Source organism: Bufo bufo, chromosome 9 (assembly GCF_905171765.1).
Source record: "Bufo bufo chromosome 9, aBufBuf1.1, whole genome shotgun sequence".
Lineage (NCBI taxonomy): Eukaryota > Metazoa > Chordata > Amphibia > Anura > Bufonidae > Bufo > Bufo bufo.
In genome coordinates this window covers 210508476-210531705 of record NC_053397.1, presented here as the reverse complement: position 1 = coordinate 210531705, position 23230 = coordinate 210508476, and the positions used below count along the sequence as shown (strand labels likewise).

Genomic DNA, 23230 nt, shown 5'->3' with positions numbered 1-23230 from the left:
TTGCCGCAATGTCCCGGGACGCATCCGGACCTAATCCGGACACGCCCCTTGTGAAAGAGGCCTAAGTGTGAAAGTAGCCTAAGGCTGACCAATGACCTAAACTGAAATAAAAACAATAGGGCTCATGTATCAAGTTGTGATACAATCATATGTAAACAAACTTGGATACGCGATGCTTCATTATAAACATTGATCGCAGGCCTTATTATAACCGATACATTTTATGCAAAAAAAAAGAGAAATAAATGGTACATTTCAAAATTTCATTTTGTCTCCATTTCCTTTTTCTACTCCTTCGATGGCAGAGAAAATCAACCTTATCTAAAAACGATTATCTCTGAAGCCCGCTTAATTATTTATCTGCCCTTTGGTATAAGAAAAACAAATATGTATGGAGACGCCACGCTGACGAAAAATGCATTGATATGCAGCAAGGGGGGAAAAAATACTCAAAACTACGGATCCGCACACTGACGGTTATGAAAAAAAAACACATAATGCATATGGAGGCGACGAGCTCTTCTAAAGCCTGAGGATTCCAACCCTCCTCCCCTGCCCAGCTCCCCTCCCCCCGTCCATGTAATGCGTCTGTAATTCTGTATATTCTTGAGATATGACAGCGGTATAATCCCTACCCCCTGCTGATTCGAAGCAGCCGGGCTGCAATGCTCTGCCTCCGAGATATACAGACACATTACACTTGTCACCGCTATGAGAATCATTTGCAAACTGCCAGTTGTAAGAATTGAACTGTAACCAAACTGTGAGCCTGCTGTGAGCTACAGATGTGTGAAAATAAAAGAAGTCTTGCATTGGAGGCATTCTCCTGGTAAACCTAATGTTCCGTAACAAACTTGCTGTACCGGGTGACAGCAGGCGATGGATCGCACCGCACAAACTTGTAACATATTACATCATTTGAATTTTATTCCGCTTGCAATGAGAGGCCCGGTCGTAAATGTTAAGTAATCACGGAGACGCTACATGTTTTCAATTACCAACCTTCTGTCAGGTTACCTGATGTTTATTAGTCTCGCAACGCAAAAGTCGGTTTTTCGGAATACATAGAAAAGTACAGACATAGCGGCAGACACTGATTTTACATGAATTAACTGCTTTGAACTATTTTCTCTTTCTCGATTTTGCAACTGGGCTGAGTATTGTGGGCCGTGGCACGCGCGTGAGTTTGCCATTTCGCGCAGGCGACGATCGATTTGCAATGGGAATGGGAATCACTTCGCAGGTGTCTAGACCGACGGATTCAGCACTGCTACATCTGCGCCTGTTCGTTTTTGGCACATTCTTCCGTACACAGGCAGCTGGTAGGTGCCTCCACTTCTTTAATGAGGTCCTCTGATGACACTTTGGGGTTAGCCTGCCAGTCCTCCAGTCCCATGGCTGATTCTAAGAAAAGAAAATATAGGTCGAAATATATCAGATGAGTCGTTTTCATCTCCGAGTCATTTATTTTGTGGGTAAGAAAGGTTATGTATGTTTTTCTTTTCAGAGAGGTTTACATGATATTTTCAGGTGGATCTGGGATTTTTAGCTTGTAATTAGTAAATGGGTGGTTTTATGAAACTACTACAATATTGTATATCCAGTTAAAGGGCATCTGTCAGCAGTTTTGTACCTATGACACCGGCTGACCTGTTGCATGTGCACTTGGAAGCTGAAGACATCTGTGTTGGTCCCAAGTTCATATGTGTCCACATTACAAAAAAAAATGGTTTAATATATGCAAATGAGCCTTTAGGAGCAACGGGGCGTTGCCATTACACCTGGAGGCTCTGCTCTCTCTGCAACTGCCGCGCCCTCTGCACTTTAATTGACAGGGTCAGGCAGTGAAAACATTATAATGTCTGACCCTGTCAATCAAAGTGCAGCCTCTAGGTGTAATGGTAACGCCCTTGCTAGAGGCTCATTTGCACATATTAAAGGGGTATTCCCATCTTCAGTTTTAATACTTACCTTCGTCCAGCGCGACGTCCACTTCCTGGATTTGGCTGGGCTAGAGTGATGTCTTCTCCCGGCCAGGCCGTGCTTGCGCAGAAGACTGAGGTTTTTCTCCCGGCCGGGCCGCGCAATGTCCCGAACGGGCACGCACGCCGGTCATGCACCATGTTGACTTATTCCTGGCCTGTATAGTACAGAGCCGGCGTGCGTGTTGGCGGCTCTGTACTATACTGGCCAGGAAGAAATCATAATGGCGCATGCGCGGCGGCGTGCGCGTTCAGGACATTGCGCGGCCCGGCCGGGAGAGAATCTTCAGTCTTCTGCGCAAGCGCGGCCCGGCGGGATTCGACAGGAGAGGTGGCCGTAACCAGGGGAGACGAAAGACAACATCAGGTAAGAGGGGACTTATTTTCTCAAAAAGGGTGGGAATTGGGTAATAAAATGTATTTAGAAAAATGATCACAGTGATCATTAAGATGGGAATACCCCTTTAATACATCATTTTTCTCAGCAATGCGGGCACATATGAACATGGGACCAACACAGACGCCTTCAGCTGCCAAGTGCACATGTAACAGGTCAGCCGGTGTCATAGGGACAGAACTGCTGACAGATGCCCTTTAAGGGCTTGTTCACATCTGCATTAGGAGCTCCATTTGTCGCAGATTCTATCAGAAAGACCAGACAAATAATTCCCGCCTGCATCCCCTTTCAGTTGAGGCTTTCCCCATGAACTTTCATTCTGTAAGCCCTAAGGCTACAATTTTTTGACGCAGAATATGTTTGTCACAACCTATGGGTATGGTCCCACACAGTACTCCAGCCGTGGTCAAAATAGCAGAACAATTAATCATCTATGGCTGTGGTCAGGGTGGAGAGACAGTAGGAGCTATCAGAGGGATCAATAATCCCTTTTGACAGCTGCCCTCATTCAGTGGGCTCAGAAGAGGCTTACAGGGAATAAATTTAATATATGAGGGTAGAGACATCGCTGCTGGAATGAAGCCCATTACTGGCGGTATTTCATCAAAGCTTCTAGCAGACCGGCTGGTGGCACCCATCCTGCGGACTGTAATGGCTGCAGTTTCCAGCAGACAGACATTTTAGTGTATGTGGAAATGCAAATTATCCTTTAAATGTTAAGGATAAGAAAGCAGAAAGTAAATGTTGATGTCCCCCCCCCCCCCCCTTTACTATATGTGACTCTATAATCACAGGACCCAGCGGCAGGCTGTTGCTGCACGGTTGATGTCACCTACAGCGATGAATCACGCCGCGTGCTCCGTCTCTCTTTACTTGTGTCCCAGTTTTTACACTTCAGTACCCTTGTCCTGTATCTCTCCTCCCCTGTATAGGAGAATAATGAAAGCACCTAGATACACTATGCAGCCTAAACCCTCACCCTAGGGGTACACACTAAGTCGCTAGGGGAGCTCGCACTGTCCGTATGGGGTCGGCACAGTGTCTGATCACAGCCTTTAGGCACTTTATGGGGTCCTAAAACACTGAGGGCTGAGGGGAAAATGTTGATAAAAGGCTCCTATAGATGCAATGTAAATTAATCATTGTCAAAATCACCTCAGAGGAGGAAATTGCGATGGCACTGTGGCTTGCGCTGTTAGGGACAGGGGCGTAGCTATAGGGGGTGCAGAGGTAGCAGTCGCTACCGGGCCCAGGAGCCTGAGGGGGCCCAAAGACCCTTGTACCACATGAGAAGACACCTGTTTTATAGAAGGTGCATGCTGGTCAAGCTACACCTCTGGCTGGAGGGAAGGTGTTAGGTCAAGAATTGGGCATGGTGGGGGGTGCAGTTTAAATTTTTGCCTCAGGCAGCAGGAAGTCAATGTGTTTCCCTGCCCCTGGCCACAAAGCAATGAGGGATGGGGGGCCCAAGCTAAACTCTTGCACCAGGGCCCATGAGCCTTTAGCTACGCCCCTGGTTAGGGAGGTAATGTCTAGCTGACTAGCTCTGTTAGGGAGGTATTGTGGATGTCATTGGCACATAATGCTGTGCTAAATGTGTTATGGCTATCCTGGAGCTATCACTGATACAGAACACTGTGACTGGCTGAGTTATGGGGGTACTGTTATTATCACTGACACAGGGTGCTGTGGCTGGTTCTGTTATGGGGGTACTGTGGTTAACACTGAATCAGAACACTGTGACTGGCTGTGTTATGGAGGTACTTTGACTATCACTGACATAGGATTCTTTGGCTGGTTCTGTTATGGAGGTACTATGACTATGTGACAGAGGGTGCTTTGGATGGCTGTGTTATGGGGGTACTGTGTCTATCAATGATATAAGATGCAGTGGCATTGTTATGGGGCGTTGTGGCTACAAATGACATAGGATGCTTTGGCTGGCTGCGTTATGAGGGTACTGTGGCCATCAAAGACATAGGATGCTGTGACTGGCTGAGTTATGGGGGTACTGTGACTGTTTGTGCTCTGGCTGTCTGCATTATGGGGGTACTGTGACCACAAATGACATTGGATCGGACAGATCGGCTGGCTGTTGTATGGGGGTACTGTGGGTACAAATGACATTGAATGCTGTGGCTGGCTGTGTTATCGGGGTACTGTGACTACAAATGACATAGGATGCTGTGGCTGGCTGTGTTATGGGGGTACTGTTACTACAAATGACATAGGATGCTGTGGCTGGCTGTGTTATGGGGGTACTGTGACTACAAATGACATCGGATGCTGTGGCTGGCTGCCTTATGGGGGTACTGTTACTGCAAATGACATCAGATGCTGTGGCTGGCTGTGTTATGTGGGTACTGTGACTACACATGACATAGGATGCTGTGGCTAGCTGAGTTATCGGGGTACTCTGACTAAAAATGACATAGGATGCTGTGGCTGGCTGTGTTATGGGGGAATTGTTACTACAAATGACACAGGATGCTGTGGCTAGCTGTGTTATGGGGGTACTCTGACTACAAATGACATAGGATGCTGTGGCTGGCTGTGGGGGTACTGTTACTATCACTGATTTAGAGCGCTGTGGCTGGCTGTGTTATGGGGGTACTCTGACTACAAATGACATAGGATGCTGTGGCTGGCTGTGGGGATACTGTGACTATCACTGATTTAGAGCACTGTGGCTGGCTGTGTTATGGGGGTACTCTGACTACAAATGACATAGGATGCTGTGGCTGGCTGTGGGGGTACTGTGACTATCACTGATTTAGAGCACTGTGGCTGGCTGTGTTATGGGGGTACTCTGACTACAAATGACATAGGATGCTGTGGCTGGCTGTGGGGGTACTGTGACTTTCACTGATATAGAGCTGTGGCTGGCTGTGTTATGCACTGTTATGAGGGTACAGGTGGTACAAGAGATTTACAATAGGCACTATGGCTACCTATGATGGGGCAATGTGGCTGCCACTGAGACATGCCGTCTTTTGTAGACAACATGGCTATCATCGTTATAGGGCACTGTGGCTGACATACTATCTGGCTACAGCCTCTTCACAAAGCTACAGATACACAAGTCTTGACTGGAAACAGTCAGCAATCCTGTCAGATACACCCCAACAGCTCGGTTTAGCACACATTGCAGTTTTGGTGCAGTTTTAACACCTGAGAGCAGCTTATGAAAGTGTCTGAAGGAAAACCTGTCTTTGTTACCCATAGCAACCAATCACAGTGCATCTTTCATTTTTGAGTAAAATATGAAATGAAAGCTGCACTGTGATTGGTTGCCACGGGTTTGTCTTTCCCACAGTTTCATAAATCTCCCCTACTGGGCCTCATTTATCCAGTCCAACAGTAAAACTGTCATAGCAACCAATCAGAGCTCGGCTTTCATTTTTCCACAGCAGTTTAAGAAATGAAAGCTGAGCTCTGATTGGTTGCTATGAGCAACGAAGACTGTTTTACTAAATGAGGCCCATTTTCTTTTGCCAAAACTGGAATTGAATTAAGTCCTTCACACGTCTCCTTTCTCATGGTTTTAACGAGAAGAAAACAAACAAAAAAAATAAATAAAAGTGCCAAATATTGCATTGCCTGAATGCACATGATCGTGGTGTGTGTTTTTCGGTCCGCAAATCGTGGATCTGCAAAACATGGATGGCGTCCGTGCGCGTTCCACAATTTGCGGAACGGCACGGACAGCCTTTGCTATAAATGCCTATTCTTGTCCGCAAAGCGTGGACAAGAATAGGACATGTTATATTTTTTTAGCGGGGCCACGGAACGGAGCAACAGATGCGGACAGCACACGGAGTGCTGTCCGCATCTTTTGCAGCCCTTATTGAAGTGAATGGGTCCGCATCCGAGCCGCCAAAACGGCGGCTCGGATGCGGACCAAAACAACGGCCGTGTGCATGAGGTCAAAGTCCATTGTTTGTTGGGTGTAAAAACTGTACTTCCCAGAATTCAAATCACTGGTGTTGAGTGAAGCGAGCTTCGGATGCTTCATCCAAAGTCGCTTCGTTCAAAACTTCGGAATAATACTGTACGGAGATCCGACTCGGTACATTATTAGAATGTATGGGCTCCGATGAGCCGAAGTAAGTTATTCACGAAATCGCACGCCACTTTGTTGAATAACTTCGGTGGTTGATTTTCAAATTGGAAAACTACTTTAAAACTTGAAACCGAACTCGGCTTCGGTTCCGACTAGTACCTTGTAACCAAAGCCGAGTTCAGTTCCAAGTTTTAAAGTGGTTTTCCACTTTAAAAATCAACTACCGACATTGTTCAACAAAGTCAGGCGCGACTTCGCAAATAACTTACTTCGGCTCATCGGAGCCCATACATTCTAATACTGTACGGAGATGAATCTCCGTATAGTATTATTGCAAAGTTTTGAACGAAGCGACTTCAGATGAAGCATCCGAGCTCGCTTCGCTCAACATTACAAATCACCAATCTCTCTGCAGGAGTAAACTGTGCCAAAAATGTGCAAATCTTCAAATGTCACAAAATTGCAATCAGCAAAAGTAAGCGGGCATATTCACCATAGAGTTTAACTCCTTAATAACCAGTCTGTTTTTGGGCCTTAATAGTGACCACACCATTTTTTTCCCATTTTTTTCATTGTCACGTTCCAAGATCTTTAACGTTTTCATTTTTCCACCAATATAGCTATATTAAAGTTAGTTTTTTGCAGGACAAGTTGTGGTTTTCAATGGCAGCGTTTTGAGGTTCACATAACTTACTGATTAACTTTTATTAACTTTTTTGGGGTAATGGGGGAGCGAGAAAAAAACAGCATTACCGTAACTTTATAGTGTTTTACTTTATAAAATTTGCAGCGTTCATTTTTTTTTGTCAAAAATAACATGACAACTTCATTCTCTGGGTCAGTACGATTACAGTGATACCAAACATTTTACTAATCTTGCACAATAAAAAAAAACTAAAAAACTAAAAAAAAAAAAGTTTTTGTATTACCACATCTCAAGACCCATAACTTTTTTATTTATCTTTCTACAGAGCTGTGTGAGGGCTTGATTTTTTTGGGATGACTTGTAGTTTTCATAGGTATCATTTTGGTGTACATAACACTTTTTAACCAATTTTTATTCCATTTTTTTGGGGGGGCGGCGATTAAGCAAATAACAGCATTTTTTTTTTAAACAGTGTTCACTATACGGAAAAATGACATGCCGATTGTGTAGTGCAGGTTTTTACGGACGCGGTCATACCCAATATGTGGAGGGGATTTTATTTTAGCAATTTTTTTCTATTGAAATGTTTTTTTCCACTGTAAAACATTTTTTTTATGTGCATAAAAAGGAGGCAGCCTAGCCTAATTGACTGCCATAAAATAATGGCTTATTGGTGGCCACCAATGGGTTAAATCAACTTTATGAAGCTGAAAGACAGAAAACTGAATGTTTTGGTGCAAATCTACTCCAGCTGCTACTTAACCAGATAGCAGTTTTTAAATTAGGGGTATGTAAGGCCCACCCCAGGAGCGCACCAAACACACAGGGCCACTCATTTATGGGTGGGGTTTACATAAGCCCAGCCAATTTTTGGCCCAGGACAGTCTCCGAAAATTTTAGTCTTTTGGCAACTTTTCTTGTATTAGGCATACATTTTATTTTCAGACTTTCAGGGAGGCCTTAATGCGCCAACTACAGGTACACCTCTTAATAAATTTAGTGCAAGCCATTCTTAATAAAGATGGGCCATTGAGCCATTGAGGAAAGCTTTGAGATTTCAGCTCTGAAGCCAACAGAATTGTGAATGCCGCTCTGGACTATACATGCAGCTGTAAAATAGGTGGGCATTTTGACCAAAACCAACTCAGAATTTCATTATCTTCCAGTCTAGGTGGGACTTTTGCTCAGGCCAAGACATCCATCTTCATGGGGATGGAGCTTCCAACCCTTTACCCCTTGTTCCTTTGTTAAATTAGTGGTGGAGTCAGCTATTCTAGCCATCCCCCAGCATGTCCTGCAGTACAGATGATGGTCACATCCAGAGCACTGTACCTGTAGGAAGGCAATGAAACGCGACAGTGATTGGCACTGTTGTTTCTGGGTGACATCCTTTCGCACATCTTAATACCGGCTCTGTCGAATAACAAGTTGAGTGAAGTTCCTCAATAAGCTCATTTTCCAGCATAATATATTGGCGGCCCAGCGCACAACCTACGAGACAATGCAATATGCATGTGTTATGGGGATAAAATATTAAATATTATCTATGTTTTATGTATGGGATTAAGGTTGACATTTTGGTTATGCTTGTACACGCACAGAACATTTGCAATGTGAATTTGTTCATACACTGAAATTCTGGAAAATATTTCGGCTGGTGTTCCCTGTTGTGGTGACTGGGCCAAAACCCCATAGAAAGTTGGCAATCATAGTGCAATGAGAAATTCTAGGGACAACAGGCCAGCCTATGATGGCGCCAGTTTTTGGCCTCTAGGAAAAAAGGGTCTGGTCCTTGTTTTTTCCCCCCTCCACATCCATGTTGGGATCATAGGCTAATTCCCCATCCCCTTGTCCCTTAACAATTCAGATCCTCTGGGGAGTGGAGTGTAGCTTCTTGCCAACCGGTTGCAATGGGAATATCTGATCTCTCACCCCCAACAATCCACTGTTTTTGATGACTTATCCTGAGGATAGGATATAAATATCTGTATCCTGAAGAACCCCTTTAAGTTACAAAGGGAAGCAACTCTCATTAAAAGTGTACATTTGCCCCTTATACGTATGAACAATGTAGTAAGGATCCCTTCCATGAGACCACTGCCTATTTCCACGTTGACGCACTGAGGCCTCCTCAGATTTTCATTCTGTCAAAATAACCCTATGTTGTATCATGGATACAGGTGAGAAGATCACCTAGGTGAGGGCTATGTTCTCAGGTCATGCCTGAGCTCCAGAAGGAAAGACCTTATAGAAATCCAAACCGCTTTCGCACGGCCCAAAGGTTTCTATCAGTCAATATGACACAAATTAGTACTACTAAATCTGACCACAACATTCTCAGGACACTTGTGAATGGTCCTTTGCTTGGGACAGGGATCAGAAACCTCTGGCACTCCAGCTGTTCTAAAACTACAACTCCCAGAATCCTCCTTTCTCTTCTGTGGGAGTTACAAGAACAGCCAAATAAGTGTTCATGCCGGGAGTTGTAGTTTCTAAGCAGCTGAAGGTTGCTCATCCCTGGTTTAGGATGCTGTAGCCGATTTCCAGTAAGAGAAATGACAAGGAGTTTGGTACTGCTTGTAAAGAGCGGCTCTCCATTCTGGCTCATATAGGGGGGTTCTGCGTGCCCTCACTATGATGTCCAAATGCTTTAACAGGACATAAGGATGGGGTTTTTCATGAGCATGTTGTTACCAGCCATATTACACTATTAGGGGAGAAACAGAAAGGGGGGAATTACCAGGGATGTAATCAGTCTACGGAAAAAAGGAGACAAAATGGCGCAATCTGTAGACTGTACTGGATATGTGTACAATATATGTCTAATAGTCAATCTTACCTGATCCACATAAATCCATTGGCACTGTCCATGAGTGAACCAGAGCGATGCAGCTCCTGGCCGTTTCACGGTTCGGCTTTTGGAAATCAGTTTCTGGATTTTCATCGGCATTCCCACAAAGGCCGCACGTTTTCCCACGCATCAGAGGAGAAAGCTTTATCTGAAACATCATTGGGATACAGGTACAGTGTACTAGGGAACTGGATGGATTTCGAAAAATAGTTATTTGAAAACATAATAATTGCATAAACTGTGTATAAGGAACTTAAGACCAGACTGGGGGCGTAGCAAGATGGGGCGTTGACAGGATTGGTGGGTATTGAATGAAGGGAAGAGAATTGGGATTTTTAAGAGAAGCGGAAAGGAGGGAGCGTGGCCACCTTGGTGAGGGGATAAAGCGGATCTCGCCCACCCCGTTGTTGTTAGTATGTTGTGCTTTTTCTGGCCTGGATTTGTAGCTGGTTGTTTTTTTTTGGGCCATGGCTTGGGGATGAGTTGCGATGGTGGGAGGTCCTCGAAGTTAGTGGAATCGCAGGTCGTGGAGGATGGGAGGGCTCCACGGTTGGAGCTGGACTCTCATGGTTGGTGTTTTTTTGTGGCGTATTGTAGATGTCCATCAGTGGTGTCTCCAAGCTGGCGTTCATCGGTTGGAGGCAAGATGAGGTCCCTCATATGGGGCTGTCTGAAATATTTGAGGCTTCGAGGACCTCCCTTGTCATTATTCATATGTTAAACATATGGGTATTATGTGTGTTTTCATATGCTCTTGCATATGTGTTATTGGAACATTTTGATATTTAAATTGTTTAAATAAACGACTGCTGTGGCCAATTTAATCCAACCTGGAGTCTGAGTCTACATTTTGGGGGAGAGGTTGGGGTTGAGATGTTTAGGGTGAGGAGGTTGAGCGGGATAACCAATATCATTGTCATGAGTTATAACAGAAAGCGGCAGTTTTGGGCTCATGCAGATGCTTAAAGTGTAACTGTCATTCTTTTTTATATTTTTGTAATGTATAGAGGTAGTAATACTAACCATTTTTATAATATACTTTATTTTCCGGGCCCAGAGAGAGGTGAGAATGGTGCCCCTAGTCCTAGCACAGGTATTACTCACCACTCCCTGCAATTCTTCTCTGGGCGCCTGAGCTGCACTAGTTCCTGGCAGTGCACAGCTTCAGGACAGGATGTTGCGTGCGTAGGAGCGCACTATGAACTGACGCTGTGCGACGTCAAGTAACAGTGTAGTGCGTACCTAGATACAGTACTGCACAAAGAGCGGAGGCGCCCGTAGGAGGAGAAGAGAGGTGAGTACTTTTTTTTAGTCCGGTCTGAGGTTATGGGGAGGGGGGCCCTTTTTAAAAAATTGCTGTAGGGCCCAGTCAGTTCTTTCGTTCTAGCATCTTTCTAATAGATCTTCCATAACTTTTTTTTTTTTTTTTCACTTTGTACAAAGTACATACAAATCTCTAGGTGCTGCATAGAAACCGCCAAGGAGCTGCCGTTGACTGATCTGAGACAAGTCTCTAATTATATTCTATAAGGTCAGTCTGTTTTCATAACAGCAAGAATGGCATATAACAAAGGCTGCAGAGCCAATAGCTAGTACTCATTGGAGATGCTCCATGTAGCACGTTCCTAACCTACTAGACAACCATTTTTGGCGTTACTTACCTTGGCTATTTGTCCATTGAATAAAATCTGCTCAATACCGTTCCTTGGTGCGTTTAATGTCACGGTTGTCGCGTTCTTACGAATGGTAAACCAGTCTGAAACATACACAATTTCTGTTGTTGTGGGTTTTGTTCAGAGCTAATTTTCTCAATCCTTTGGTAAATATGAATGGGAGCCTTCACACTGAGGATATCGACGCTGTCAAAAACGACTGCATACTCTGCGGAAATAACTACTAATGGACACTCTCCGAGGGTTCATTCATCCAGACATCGTGACAAGAAGGGACAAGCCACTTCTTGGAAAGGTCAAGTGTTGAACAAACTTGCTATTTGCAAGTTCGGTGTTCTGGTTCGGGTTATCTAAACAAATTGATGGATACCATTACCATGGACCATAATGGAATTCTATGACGGCATGCACCATGGAAGCCTATAGGAGGCATTCGATATTGCATTCCATCATAATAGAAGTCCATGCTGGCCATACGGAATGCCTCTTATAGGCTTCCATGGTGCATGCCGTCACAGAATTCTGTTATGGTCCGTGGAAGCGTAATCCTTTATGGAATTCTTAGATAACCCGAACCGGAATGCCGAACTGCCAAATTGCAAATTCGCTCAACACTAATGGTAGCAACTGAACCAAACTTAGGTCACCATGAAGTGTGTCATGATCGTAATATGGATGCTACATTATTATTATTATTATTATGATCATACAAAACTGACCTTAGACGAATTGAATATCTATTTGTGGTTTGCACGGTAAACATTTATATATACTATATAAAAAGCTGATGAAATGTTAATGCAGGATTAATCCAGGATTTTTTTTTTTGGGAGGTTTTACTGTGGCATAAAAATAAAAAATTTAATTCTGGACAACTCCTTTAAATGGTTAAGATATATTCTGTGAATCATTTCCATGCCAAAAGTCCAGAAAGGCTGTAATGTACAGTGTATCTAGCATAAAGAAACAAATTAAAGGGATTCTGTCATGAGATTTTACCCCTCTAACCTAAACATATGCTCATGTCCGGACTAATAAGAAGAATCCTAAGCTGGCCTTATTAAACCTCACTGTGGCTCTATTTGCACAAAAAAATGGTTTTTATAACCTCTCAATCACTCACTTAAGGTGCCCAAGGGGAGGTCCGTTAATACAGGGTGCCCGGCCGCACCCCTCGCCGTCCGGTGCCCAGAGCCGCCTTCCCTAGCTCAGCGCCGCCTCCGCAATCCTACCCGCCGGCTGATGCGCATGCGCACTTCGCTCAACGAAGCCGCTGCCAGGAGTCCGCTTGCCATCAGGCTGAGCCTAGTGCGCAGGCGCGGGATCTGGCAGAGGGACGGGTAGGATTGCGGAGGCGGCGCTGAGCTAGGGAAGGCGGCAATGGGCACCGGACGACGAGGGGTGCGGCCGGGCACCCTGTATTAACGGACCTCCCCTTGGGCACCTTAAGTGAGTGATTGACAGGTTATAAAAACCTGTTTTTTGTGCAAATAGAGCCACAGTGAAGTTTAATGATGCCAGCTTAGGATTCTTATTATTACTCCGGACTTGAGCATATGTTTAGGTTATAGGGGTAAAATCCCTTTAATCATTTTGTGCATCCACGTATTTCCTTGGTGCTTTTTCAAACCTGTGCTTCTGGGGATGGGCTCTAGGATGAATCAGTCTCCTTCCCCCTCTGGCAACTGATAACATAGTCCCTTCTAATTTTCCCCACAGAAGAAGCCTCCTCAGCTATACTGCCATGCAACTTTAGAGGCTATGCTCCTTCCCTGACAAGCAGGGCAGAATGTTATTTATGCTGGCTACCCTACAGTAAACAAGGGGCCACTATGTAGAGACCTAACTGTGAGCAAAGTAACTGAGCATGTGTGACCACCAGCACCCAGCTCAGTAGCTGGACATGCACGTTGCTATAGACGTTGAACCGCAGTTGAAGGTATACTATGTAAATGTCATAACTCTTCACTGTTTTGCATGTATAGTTGCCAACAGTCCTAGGAGGGGCAGGGCTGGCCACAAAGTCCCCTTTTTCCTGGACCTTTTGGACATGTCTAGAGAGTTGCCGACTGGTACCTTGTTGGCATATCGCTAGGTTTGGCTCCTATCTAGACAACAGGGCCTCCGAAGTGAAGGAGAGCACATCACACATGTGCGGTCTGCTCTCCAAATCATTATGGGAGTTCCGAAAAAAGTGTGTGTTCACCAGTTTTCGGGAAGTCCCATACTGGTGAATTGATAACACACTGCACAAGTGTAGCCACAGCTCCGTTTTCTGCTATGGGAAAGCTGGAAATAGCTGACCTAGTGCCTAGCTATTCTCGGAACTCCCACAGTTGTGAGTAGATGTTGGCCATGCATGTGTGGCTGCTCTCTGTTCTCTTTGGGGATCCTATTCTGGAGGTGTGACCGAAACCAATCTGACATTGATGGCTTATCCTCATGTGGGCTCACCATCTGTGTTGATTCCTCAAAGTTCCGTAAAACCTCACAGAGGTCAGACATCAATGCCCACTCGTCGCTTGTGAAGACCGGAAGGTGACTGAAAAGCCGACGACCATGTTGAAGCTGGTATTCCACTACTACCCTCTGCTGCTCACAAAGCCCCTCCAACATGTGGAACCTTGATTTCCAGCGCCTGCTCACGTCGCACAAAGGTCGGTGAGCTGGCAATTGCAAGCGCTGCTGCAGCGTTGCCAGACCGGCGGAAGCTGTTGATGACTTGTGGAAATGGACACACATGCATCACACCTTCACCAGTAGTTCAGGCAAATTGGGATAGGTTTTGAGAAACCGCTAAACCACTAGGTTGAACATGTGGGCTAGGCATGGTATGTGTGTGAGCTTGCCGAGTTCCAAAGCTGCCACCAAGTTACGGCCATTATCACACACAACCATGCCACAGCTTAGTCTGGTCCCTTATCCCCTGCCACAGCCCTGCGGCGGTGTGCTGTTTGTCACCTAAGCAGATAAGTTTAAGCAGGGCCTGTTGCTGCTTCCCCATTGCAGTGCTACACTGCTTCCAGCTACTGACTGATGTCTGACTGGTGCTGCAAGATGATAATTTAGAGGTTGAAGGGGAGATGTAGGCGGAGGAGGAGAAGTGGGGGTTGCAGCCACTAACATAGGTGGCGACGGAAACCCTGATGGAAGTAGGGCTCGCAATCCTTGGCGTCGGTAGCACCTGTGCCATGCTAGGGTATGATTCGCTCCCAGCCTCCACAACGTTTACCCAGTGTGCCGTCAGGAAAATGTAGTGTCCCTGGCCAAAAGCACTTGTCTATGTCTCAGTCTTTAAGTGGACCTTCATAATAACTGTGTTGGTCAGGGCACGGGTGATGTTACGGGACACATGCTGGTGTAGGGCTGGGACTGCACACCGTGAAAAATCTTGGCGGCTGGGGACAGAGTACCGTGGGACAGCCGCTCCCATCAGGCAACGGAAAGCCTCAGTGTCCACAAGCCTAAATGGCAACATTTTCAGGGCCAGCAATTTGGAAAGTTGCGCATTTAGTGCTATGGTCTGTGGGTGGGTGGCTGGGTATTTGCGCTTTCGTTCAAAGGCCTGGGGTATAGACATATGTACGCTGCACTGGGATAAAGAAGTGGATGTGCTAGCTGATGGTGCTTGCGAAGGTGCAGGTGCATGGCGGGAGGCATCCGGGCCTGCGTCTTGGACAGGGGATTGGCCAGCACGTAACACAGAGGAAGAGGAGGCAGTGGTGTGACCCGCAGACACTGGTTGTGGACCTAGGCGTTCGGCTCTCCTATTAGGGTGCTTTGATGCCATGTGGCGGATCATGCTGGTGGTGGTAAGGTTGCTAGTGTTCACGCCCCTGCTCATTTTGGTACGGCACAGGTTGCAAATGACAATTTTTTTATCGTCCGCACTTTGCTCCAAAAAGCGCCAGACTGCGGAACAACTACCCCTTGGCAAGGGAGATTGCCGCAAGGGGGTGCTCCGAGGAAGAGTTGTGGGCCTGTTTGGTGTGGCCCGCTTCCCACCCCACTGCCTCTTCCAGCCTGTTGCAGTGCTGCGGATCCATCCCCCTCTTTACTGCTGTCCTCGCTCGTCTTGCCACCTTCCCAGGTTGGGTCAGTGACTTCATCGTCCAGCACCTCCTCTTCCACTTCCTCACTCTGGTCATCCTCCTAACAAACAACCTCAGTTATTGACAACTGTGTCTCATCCTCATCATGAACCTCTTGAGACAATTATTGCGGTTGACTTATTGGCAACTGTGTCTCATCATCATCATCCACCTCGTGAAACAATAATTACCATTCCCCATCGTCATCTTCTTCTGACTGTGGATTCTCCAGAGTCTGGGAATCAGGGCACAAGATCTCCTCATGTCCCTCTTCATGCGGGCTTGGCGAGAGGCCCAAATTAAGGAATGGCAATAAAAACAGCTCCTCGGAATATCCAAATGTGGGATCACTTGTTTGCCAAGACTCTCCATGATGGGAGGAAGGAAGATCAGGGTGAGGATTCTGTTGACCAGACTCTTGGCTACTGAGACTGGACTTTGCGGAAGACAGGGTGGTGCTTAACCGATTGGAAGCATTATCTGCTGCAATCCAACTGACCACCTGGTCACACTGGTCTAACTTCGAGAGTGGTGTCCTGCGCCGCTCTGCAAACTGGGACATGAAGCTAGGTATCGTGGATCAGTGTGTTTCTTGTGCTCTGGCAGCAGGCACAGTTTCACCGCGTGCACCATCAGCAGCACGCCCACTTCCCCGTCCCTTACTGCTTGCCTTGCGTAAAATAAATGGTATATATGCTTGCAAGTATGTCACACGTACAGTAGCGCAAATAAAGTACACATAATGTCACAGATATTTTTAGGATGCGCACACGTTAAACAGGAGGTATAGCACAAGTAATGTCACTGTCACCACCGCCTAATAAAAAATGACACTGAATTAATGTCACTGATATTTAGGATGGGCAAACGTTATACAGGAGATGTAGCATGAGACGTTGCCATGCTGTGCTGCGACTGTTGTGCCTGGGAGCCAAGAGCCACACCGGTCCTGCACTGCTTTCAGCTCTGCGGTCACAGGCCGATCAGTGGCAACAATTTGACAGTTGGTAAAGTGGTGTGCGACAACGGTGCTAATCTGCTGAGTGCGCTGAAACAGGGCAAAATGACCCTGATTTGTGACAGCCCAACGCGCTGGAACTCCACTTTGTATATGCTTGATAGGCTGTTCCAGCAGCTTCGTGCCGTTAACGACTACCTGTATGAACTCTGCAGCAGGACAGGTTCTCGGGAGCTTGGTTTCTTTTCACCGTGCCAGTGGCTGCTCATGCTCGATGCATGTAGACTTCTGCGGCCATTTGATAAGATCACCAAAATGGTCAGTGGCAGCCAGAGCTCCAGCAGTGACATCGTACCTTATGCCTTCTTTCTGGAGCATGCATTGCGTCATGTCATTGATCAAGCCGTCAAGGAGCAGAAGCAGGAAGATGAGAAAGTCGCAATGCTGAATGAATTTCCAGGGGAGACTACTCCATCTGAGATAAGTCAGCAGGAGTCTGAAGAGGAGTCAGAGGAGGATGGTGGCTGGGGGGAGGAGAAGCAAGAAGAGCAGGCTTTGAGGGGGACTTTAAACTTTTCAGGGATCCCTGGTGTTGTCCTTGGCTAGGGGGAGGAGACGAAGGATGACATTCTCCTGGACGATGAGCAGGAGCCAGGGCGCTCCACCGCCTCCAGTTAGGGGGCCTTCATGCTCCAGTGTTTGGAGAGGGACCTCCGTATAAAAAGCATAAAGGGCAAGGACCTGTACTGGGTGGCAACGTATTTAGACCCCCAGTACAAACACAAAATGGCGGACATGTACCAGCATCACAGAGGGCTCGCAGAATGCAGCATTTCCAGGCCTTGCTGCGAGAGATGCTGCATTCTTCTGTTGTGGGCGCTGGCAGAGGAATTTCCTCCCACAGAGAAACAGATGTGGGTACCAATCCTACCGCGCCTGCATGAAGAGGGCGGTTTGAAGATGTGTTGGTCACTTCGGATATGAGATCATTCTTTCAGCCAACCCATCGATAGCCACCCTCTGAATCCAGCCTCATGGAACGCCTAGACCGACAGGTTTCCGACTACATTGGGTTAACAGCCAATGTGGACGCTCTGAGAAGCGAGAAACCCCTGGACTACTGCGTGTGCAGGCTTGACCTGTGGCCAGAGCTGGCACAATTTCCCATGGAACTTTTGGCTTGCCCCTCGTCGAGTGTCCTGTCTGAAAGGACGTTCAGCTCAGCAGGGCGGATCGTGACCGATAAGCGCACTCGCCTAACTCACGACAATGTGGACTACCTCACATTTCTAAAAATGAATGAGGCATGAATTCAACACCTGTGATGACCACGTGTAATTTAATTTTCTCATGGCAGCCCACACATATTCGCCGCCACACAGAACAAAGAATGGTCCTTGTCTTATGTATATACAGCGGCATAAAATAACTTTTCTGTCAGGTGAATGCCTAATTTTTGGGGCCTGTACTGGCCGACAGTAAAATTTTTAGCCAGTGAGTGCCTAATGTACCTCCAGCCACATCATCACGAGTTCTTTTCTGTCAGGTGAATGCCTGTACTCCCATAGCCTAAAATAAAAATATTCTAGGCTCCAGCAAGGCACATTTTTGATAGTTTCCCTTTAAGATGCATAAAAATGGCCCCTATTAAAGTCAATAGGGCCCGCCACGAACGCGCGGTTCGCGAACATTTGATCGCGAACGCGAGTTCGCGAAATATCCCGGCTGATGTTCATCCATCACTAGTCCTGTCTATTGATTGTCCCCCTGACTTCCTGAACTTGAACACGTCCTGTCTGTTGGTTGTCTGCCCAAGTCCATAAAAAACAGCACACAACCAGGATCGGCAGCTTTAACCGCACACAATACAATTGGCCTTATACAGTATGTGCACATGATCATGGAAGTTAGCAATATGATGGTAGTTGCCGCATCCTCAGTACTCGGCTGCTGTTCTCTTTCTACAGATCACAAAGAAAGTGAAATCTGGGAGCTACAATGAATGTTTCATGAGATAAAATGTTCATGTCAGTGCATTGATCTTCCATTGTCCTGATATTACTGCTCAGTGATACTGTCTGCCGCCTTTTATCTGTGCCACTCCCTGTGCTAAGCTTGGCATTGCGTTATTGTGACCCTTGTATTACCGTACCTTTATTACTTGTATATGTATCGTTCTGCAGCCACATTCCATTCAGAAGAACAGGGAATTCCTCTGAAGAGTTGGGATAGATTTGAATATCGCTGAGAAATAATACAGAAAGCAGAGCATTAGTCGGAGAGAAATAAATATTCACCAGCAAAAATATGCGGGGTCCCCGTGATATAATCTCGTAAGCATGCAGAAATTTTATTCATTTTTTTCTGGAGTGCATTTTGAAAGATATGGGGGGTTGGGGGGAGATTTATCACCTCCCTGTGCCAGAAAGGTGGTGGAAAAAATTACAAAGTGCCCTTTCTGCACCCCCCTCCCCCATAGCAAGTTTCTGAAAAGGGGGAGTGGTGAGGGCGGGGGATTGGGCGTTGCAAGCGACATGCCATAGTTATCTTAATTTATGCCTGTTTTCACAAAATAAGTCAGAAATTTTCTTTCATTCTGGCGCACGGACAGCTGGAGAATGCACCTAACTTATGATCGCCGCATGAGATTTCAAAGACTGGTGTATAACTCTGGTGAAATATTGATGTCTTATTCTCAGGCTAGATAATCAATATCAAATTATTGGGGGTCCGACATCTGGCACCACCACCAATCAGCTTTTTGAAGAGGCCACAGTGCTCACAGCATACCAAGCACAGCACCGTATATAATATAGTGGTTGCACTTGGTATTGCAGCCCAGGCCTATTCACTTGAATGAGCATTAGCTACACATAGACCATGTGACCGATGAACGTGACATCACCGGCCCAGGAATAGGCCGCAGTGCTTACTAGAGTGCGACTGCCACCCACTGCGGGGGTGCTGGGAGTCGGTTAGGATTGAGAAGGGTACCAAATATGAGACCTAACAGGCAGATGGTTATGGCAGACCAGGGGGCTTTCTTAGCTTCCCACATGCTATAGAAACCCATTGGCCCTCCATGACCTTGTCATGGGGTACTCTTGGATTGCCAGAATTAACCTTCCCTCTCAGTCAATTCTGGCACCTTAGGTGTTTGACAATTGTCAATCCCGCTACTGATTACCATAATGTACATATACGGTATGGTGTACCATACGGTTAAACTCTTTGAATGTCTCACTTCTTGGTCCTCATTGGAAGGGCAACATGCATTGAGCCTTGTAGCTCCACTCTATCCCTTTGCCTCGATACTTCAGAGTAGTTGGTGTTACATGTGGCATCCTATAGCATTGTGCAATGGAGATATTCACCCTTAGAAGTAGCACTTTTAGATGAGAACATCTTCATATTGCAGTATCTGATGGAGAATGCCACCATTTTGAATTTAAGGGACACGTTGTTTGGAAATAAGCAACACCTCCTCTTAATTTCAGAGATTGATGCAGGTCCCAGTGGTCATTAGTGTTGAGCTCGAATATTCGAATAGTGAATATTAATCACGAATATCGCAACTTTGCTAATTCGCTAATATTTCGAATATAGTGCTATATATTCGCTATTTCGAATATTCGTCATTTTTTAACATCTGAAAACATGATTCCTCCCTGCTTCTTTCTTGTGGGTCAATGAGTCATTGGCCCACAAGCAACTTAAGCAGGGAGGAATCATGTTTTCATATGGAAAGAAAATGAAGAATATTCTAAAAAATGAATATATAGCAATATAGTGAATATATTCGTTATTTCGAATATTTGCATAATTTTTTCCTATCTGTACAGTTGTTCACATACTCATCCCCGACAAGCATCCCCGTCACCATGGGAACACCTGTGGGTTAGAAAATACCATCGGATCTGAGTTTTCCCTGAGATCGTAAAAAAATGTAATCCGATGGCATATTCTAACCCACTTGTCGGGGAGGAGTATGCCAAAGTGGAATAACAGTATACATTGAAAAAAAAAAGACGAATATTCTAAATAACGAATATATTCGCTATATTGCTATAACTTAGTTTTTTAGAATATTTGTCATATTCGTCATATTCTAAAAAACTAAGTTATAGCAATATAGCGAATATTCGTAAAATACACATATAGACTGTAATTTAGCTAATATAGTGCTATAGTTTTTTTTTTTTAATAGTGTACATTTTTTCCAAAACTGAAGTTCAGAAGAGGCAAAAAAAATTAGATTATAAAAAAAAAGATTATAGCACTATATTAGCTAAATTACAGTCTATATGTGTATTTTACTAATATTTGCTATATTGCTATAACTTTGTTTTTTAGAATTTTACGAATATTCAAAAAAACTAAGTTATAGCAATATTGCGAATATTCGTAAAATACACATTTTAGCCAAAGCCAACAAATAGGAAAGTTGCCTGTACAGAAAATCGCAATATGCGAATAATTAAATCGCATATTATTCGCGATAAATAGAATAATGATGAATATTCGATTTCGACAAATATAAGACGAATATTCAATTGAATATTCGCAAAATATTGCGAAATCGAATATGGCACCTCCCGCTCATCACTAGTGGTCATACCCCATGCAGTCATACATTTATACATATCCTATCAAAATATTATTTGCTAATATTTTTTTCTTCTCTTGTGGTCGCCCATTACTGACGTTTTAGGGTTTATCACTATGGAATGTCAAAAATACCCCCCCCCCCCTTCCCCACCAAGGAGGCACATTTGGTTTGGAACTTGTTGATATCAGATATACAGTTGCAAGAAAAAGTATGTGAACCCTTTGGAATTATATGGATTTCTGCACAAATTGGTCATAAAATGTGATCTGATCTTCATCTAAGTCACAACAATAGACAATCACAGTCTGCTTAAACTAATAACACACAAATAATTAAATGTTACCATGTTTTTATTGAACACACCATGTAAACATTCACATTCACATCTCATAGCCTGGCTATGAGCTGAGCGCTGCGATTGGCCAGCGCTACAGCATAGGAGAAAGAGACGCCGGCAGGTTCCCCTGGGTGGAGCCTAACTACGAACATACCGGAGGCTATAACCGGAGAACGAAGCAGCGCCCGGGGATAACAGTAAGTGCAGGGGGATCCCTGGGCGCCGCTCTACACGTCTGTATAGTCAGTTTAGATACTTTCCTCTGGTGAAAGGTCCTCTTTAAGTTCTCCTGCAAAATGTCTTGATAAACTTGGGAATACATTTTTCGATGATAGCAATCCGTCCAGGCCCTGACGCAGCAAAGCATCCCCAAACCATGATGCCCCCACCACCATACTTCACAGTTGGGATGAGGTTTTGATGTTGGTGTGCTGTGCCTTTTTTTCTCCACACATAGTGTTGTGTGTTTCTTCCAAACAACTCAACTTTGGTTTTATCTGTCTACAGAATATTTTGCCAGTACTGCTGTGGAACATCCAGGTGCTCTAGTGCAAACTGTAAACGTGCAGCAATGTTTTTTTGGGTTTTTGGACAGCAGTGGCTTCCTCTGTGGTATCCTCCCATGAAATCCATTCTTGTTTAGTGTTTTACGTATCGTAGATTGGCTAACAGGGATGTTAGCATATGCCAGAGACTTTTGTAAGTCTTTAGCTGACACTCTAGGATTCTTCTTCACCTCATTGAGCAGTCTGCGTTGTGCTCTTGCAGTCATATTTACAGGACGGCCACTCCTAGGGAGAGTAGCAGCAGTGCGGAACTTTCTCCATTTATAGACAATTTGCTTACCGTGGACTGATGAACAGCAAGACTTTTGGAGATACTTTTATAACCCTTTCCAGCTTTATGCAAGTCAGCAATTCTTAATCGTAGGTCTTCTGAGAGCTCTTTTGTGCGAGGCATCATTCACATTAGGCAATGCTTCTTGTGAAAAGCAAACCCAGAACTGGTGTGTGTTTTTTATAGGGCAGGGCAGCTGTAACCAACACCTCCAATCTCATCTCATTGATTGGACTCAAGTTGGGTGACGCCTCACTCCAATTAGCTCTTGGAGATGTCATTAGTCTAGGGGTTCACATACTTTCACTCGCACTGTGAATGTTTACATGGCATGTTCAATAAAAACATGGTAACATTTAATTATTTGTGTGTTATTAATTTAAACAGACTGTGATTGTCTATTGTTGTGACTTAGATGAAGATCAGATCACATTTTATGACCAATTTGTGCAGAAATCCATATAATTCCAAAGGGTTCACATACTTTTTCTTGCAACTGTATTTGATAAAAAAAAAAAATACTAAATATAATTGAGCCTAGTTAAAGTGAGTTACTACTTTTAACCCTTTCATTTTTTATATTAGGGACGAATCTTTCACAATGCTCCACAGAACATTTATTTAGGCTATATCTACCAATTAACTTTTATTTAAGTGTTTAAATTCCTCCAAGGAAATCCGTAGGAGAAATAGCCGTGAACCACTGTCTGTTGATATCTGCGCTCAGTACCTCTATTACAATGACAGACCCCTTAATAATGAAGGGGGCAGAGTGTGCTACAAAGC

General features: G+C 45.0%; 1 protein-coding gene across 1 annotated transcript in view; it reads right to left on the bottom strand.

Annotated features, from left to right (window-relative positions):
* Window positions 1-566: 566 nt before the first annotated feature.
* LOC120979863 (vitellogenin-1-like) overlaps window positions 567-23230 on the bottom strand; it is a 122744-nt gene continuing 100080 nt past the window's right edge. Inside the window, exons 31-35 of the mRNA XM_040408821.1 lie at window positions 18814-18905; window positions 11601-11695; window positions 9928-10087; window positions 8421-8579; window positions 567-1404 (exon numbers count right to left, since the gene is read on the bottom strand). Of these exons, the coding sequence (XP_040264755.1) occupies window positions 1271-1404; window positions 8421-8579; window positions 9928-10087; window positions 11601-11695; window positions 18814-18905 (640 nt within the window). The 3' untranslated portion in view covers window positions 567-1270. The remainder of the gene's footprint in view (window positions 1405-8420; window positions 8580-9927; window positions 10088-11600; window positions 11696-18813; window positions 18906-23230) is intronic.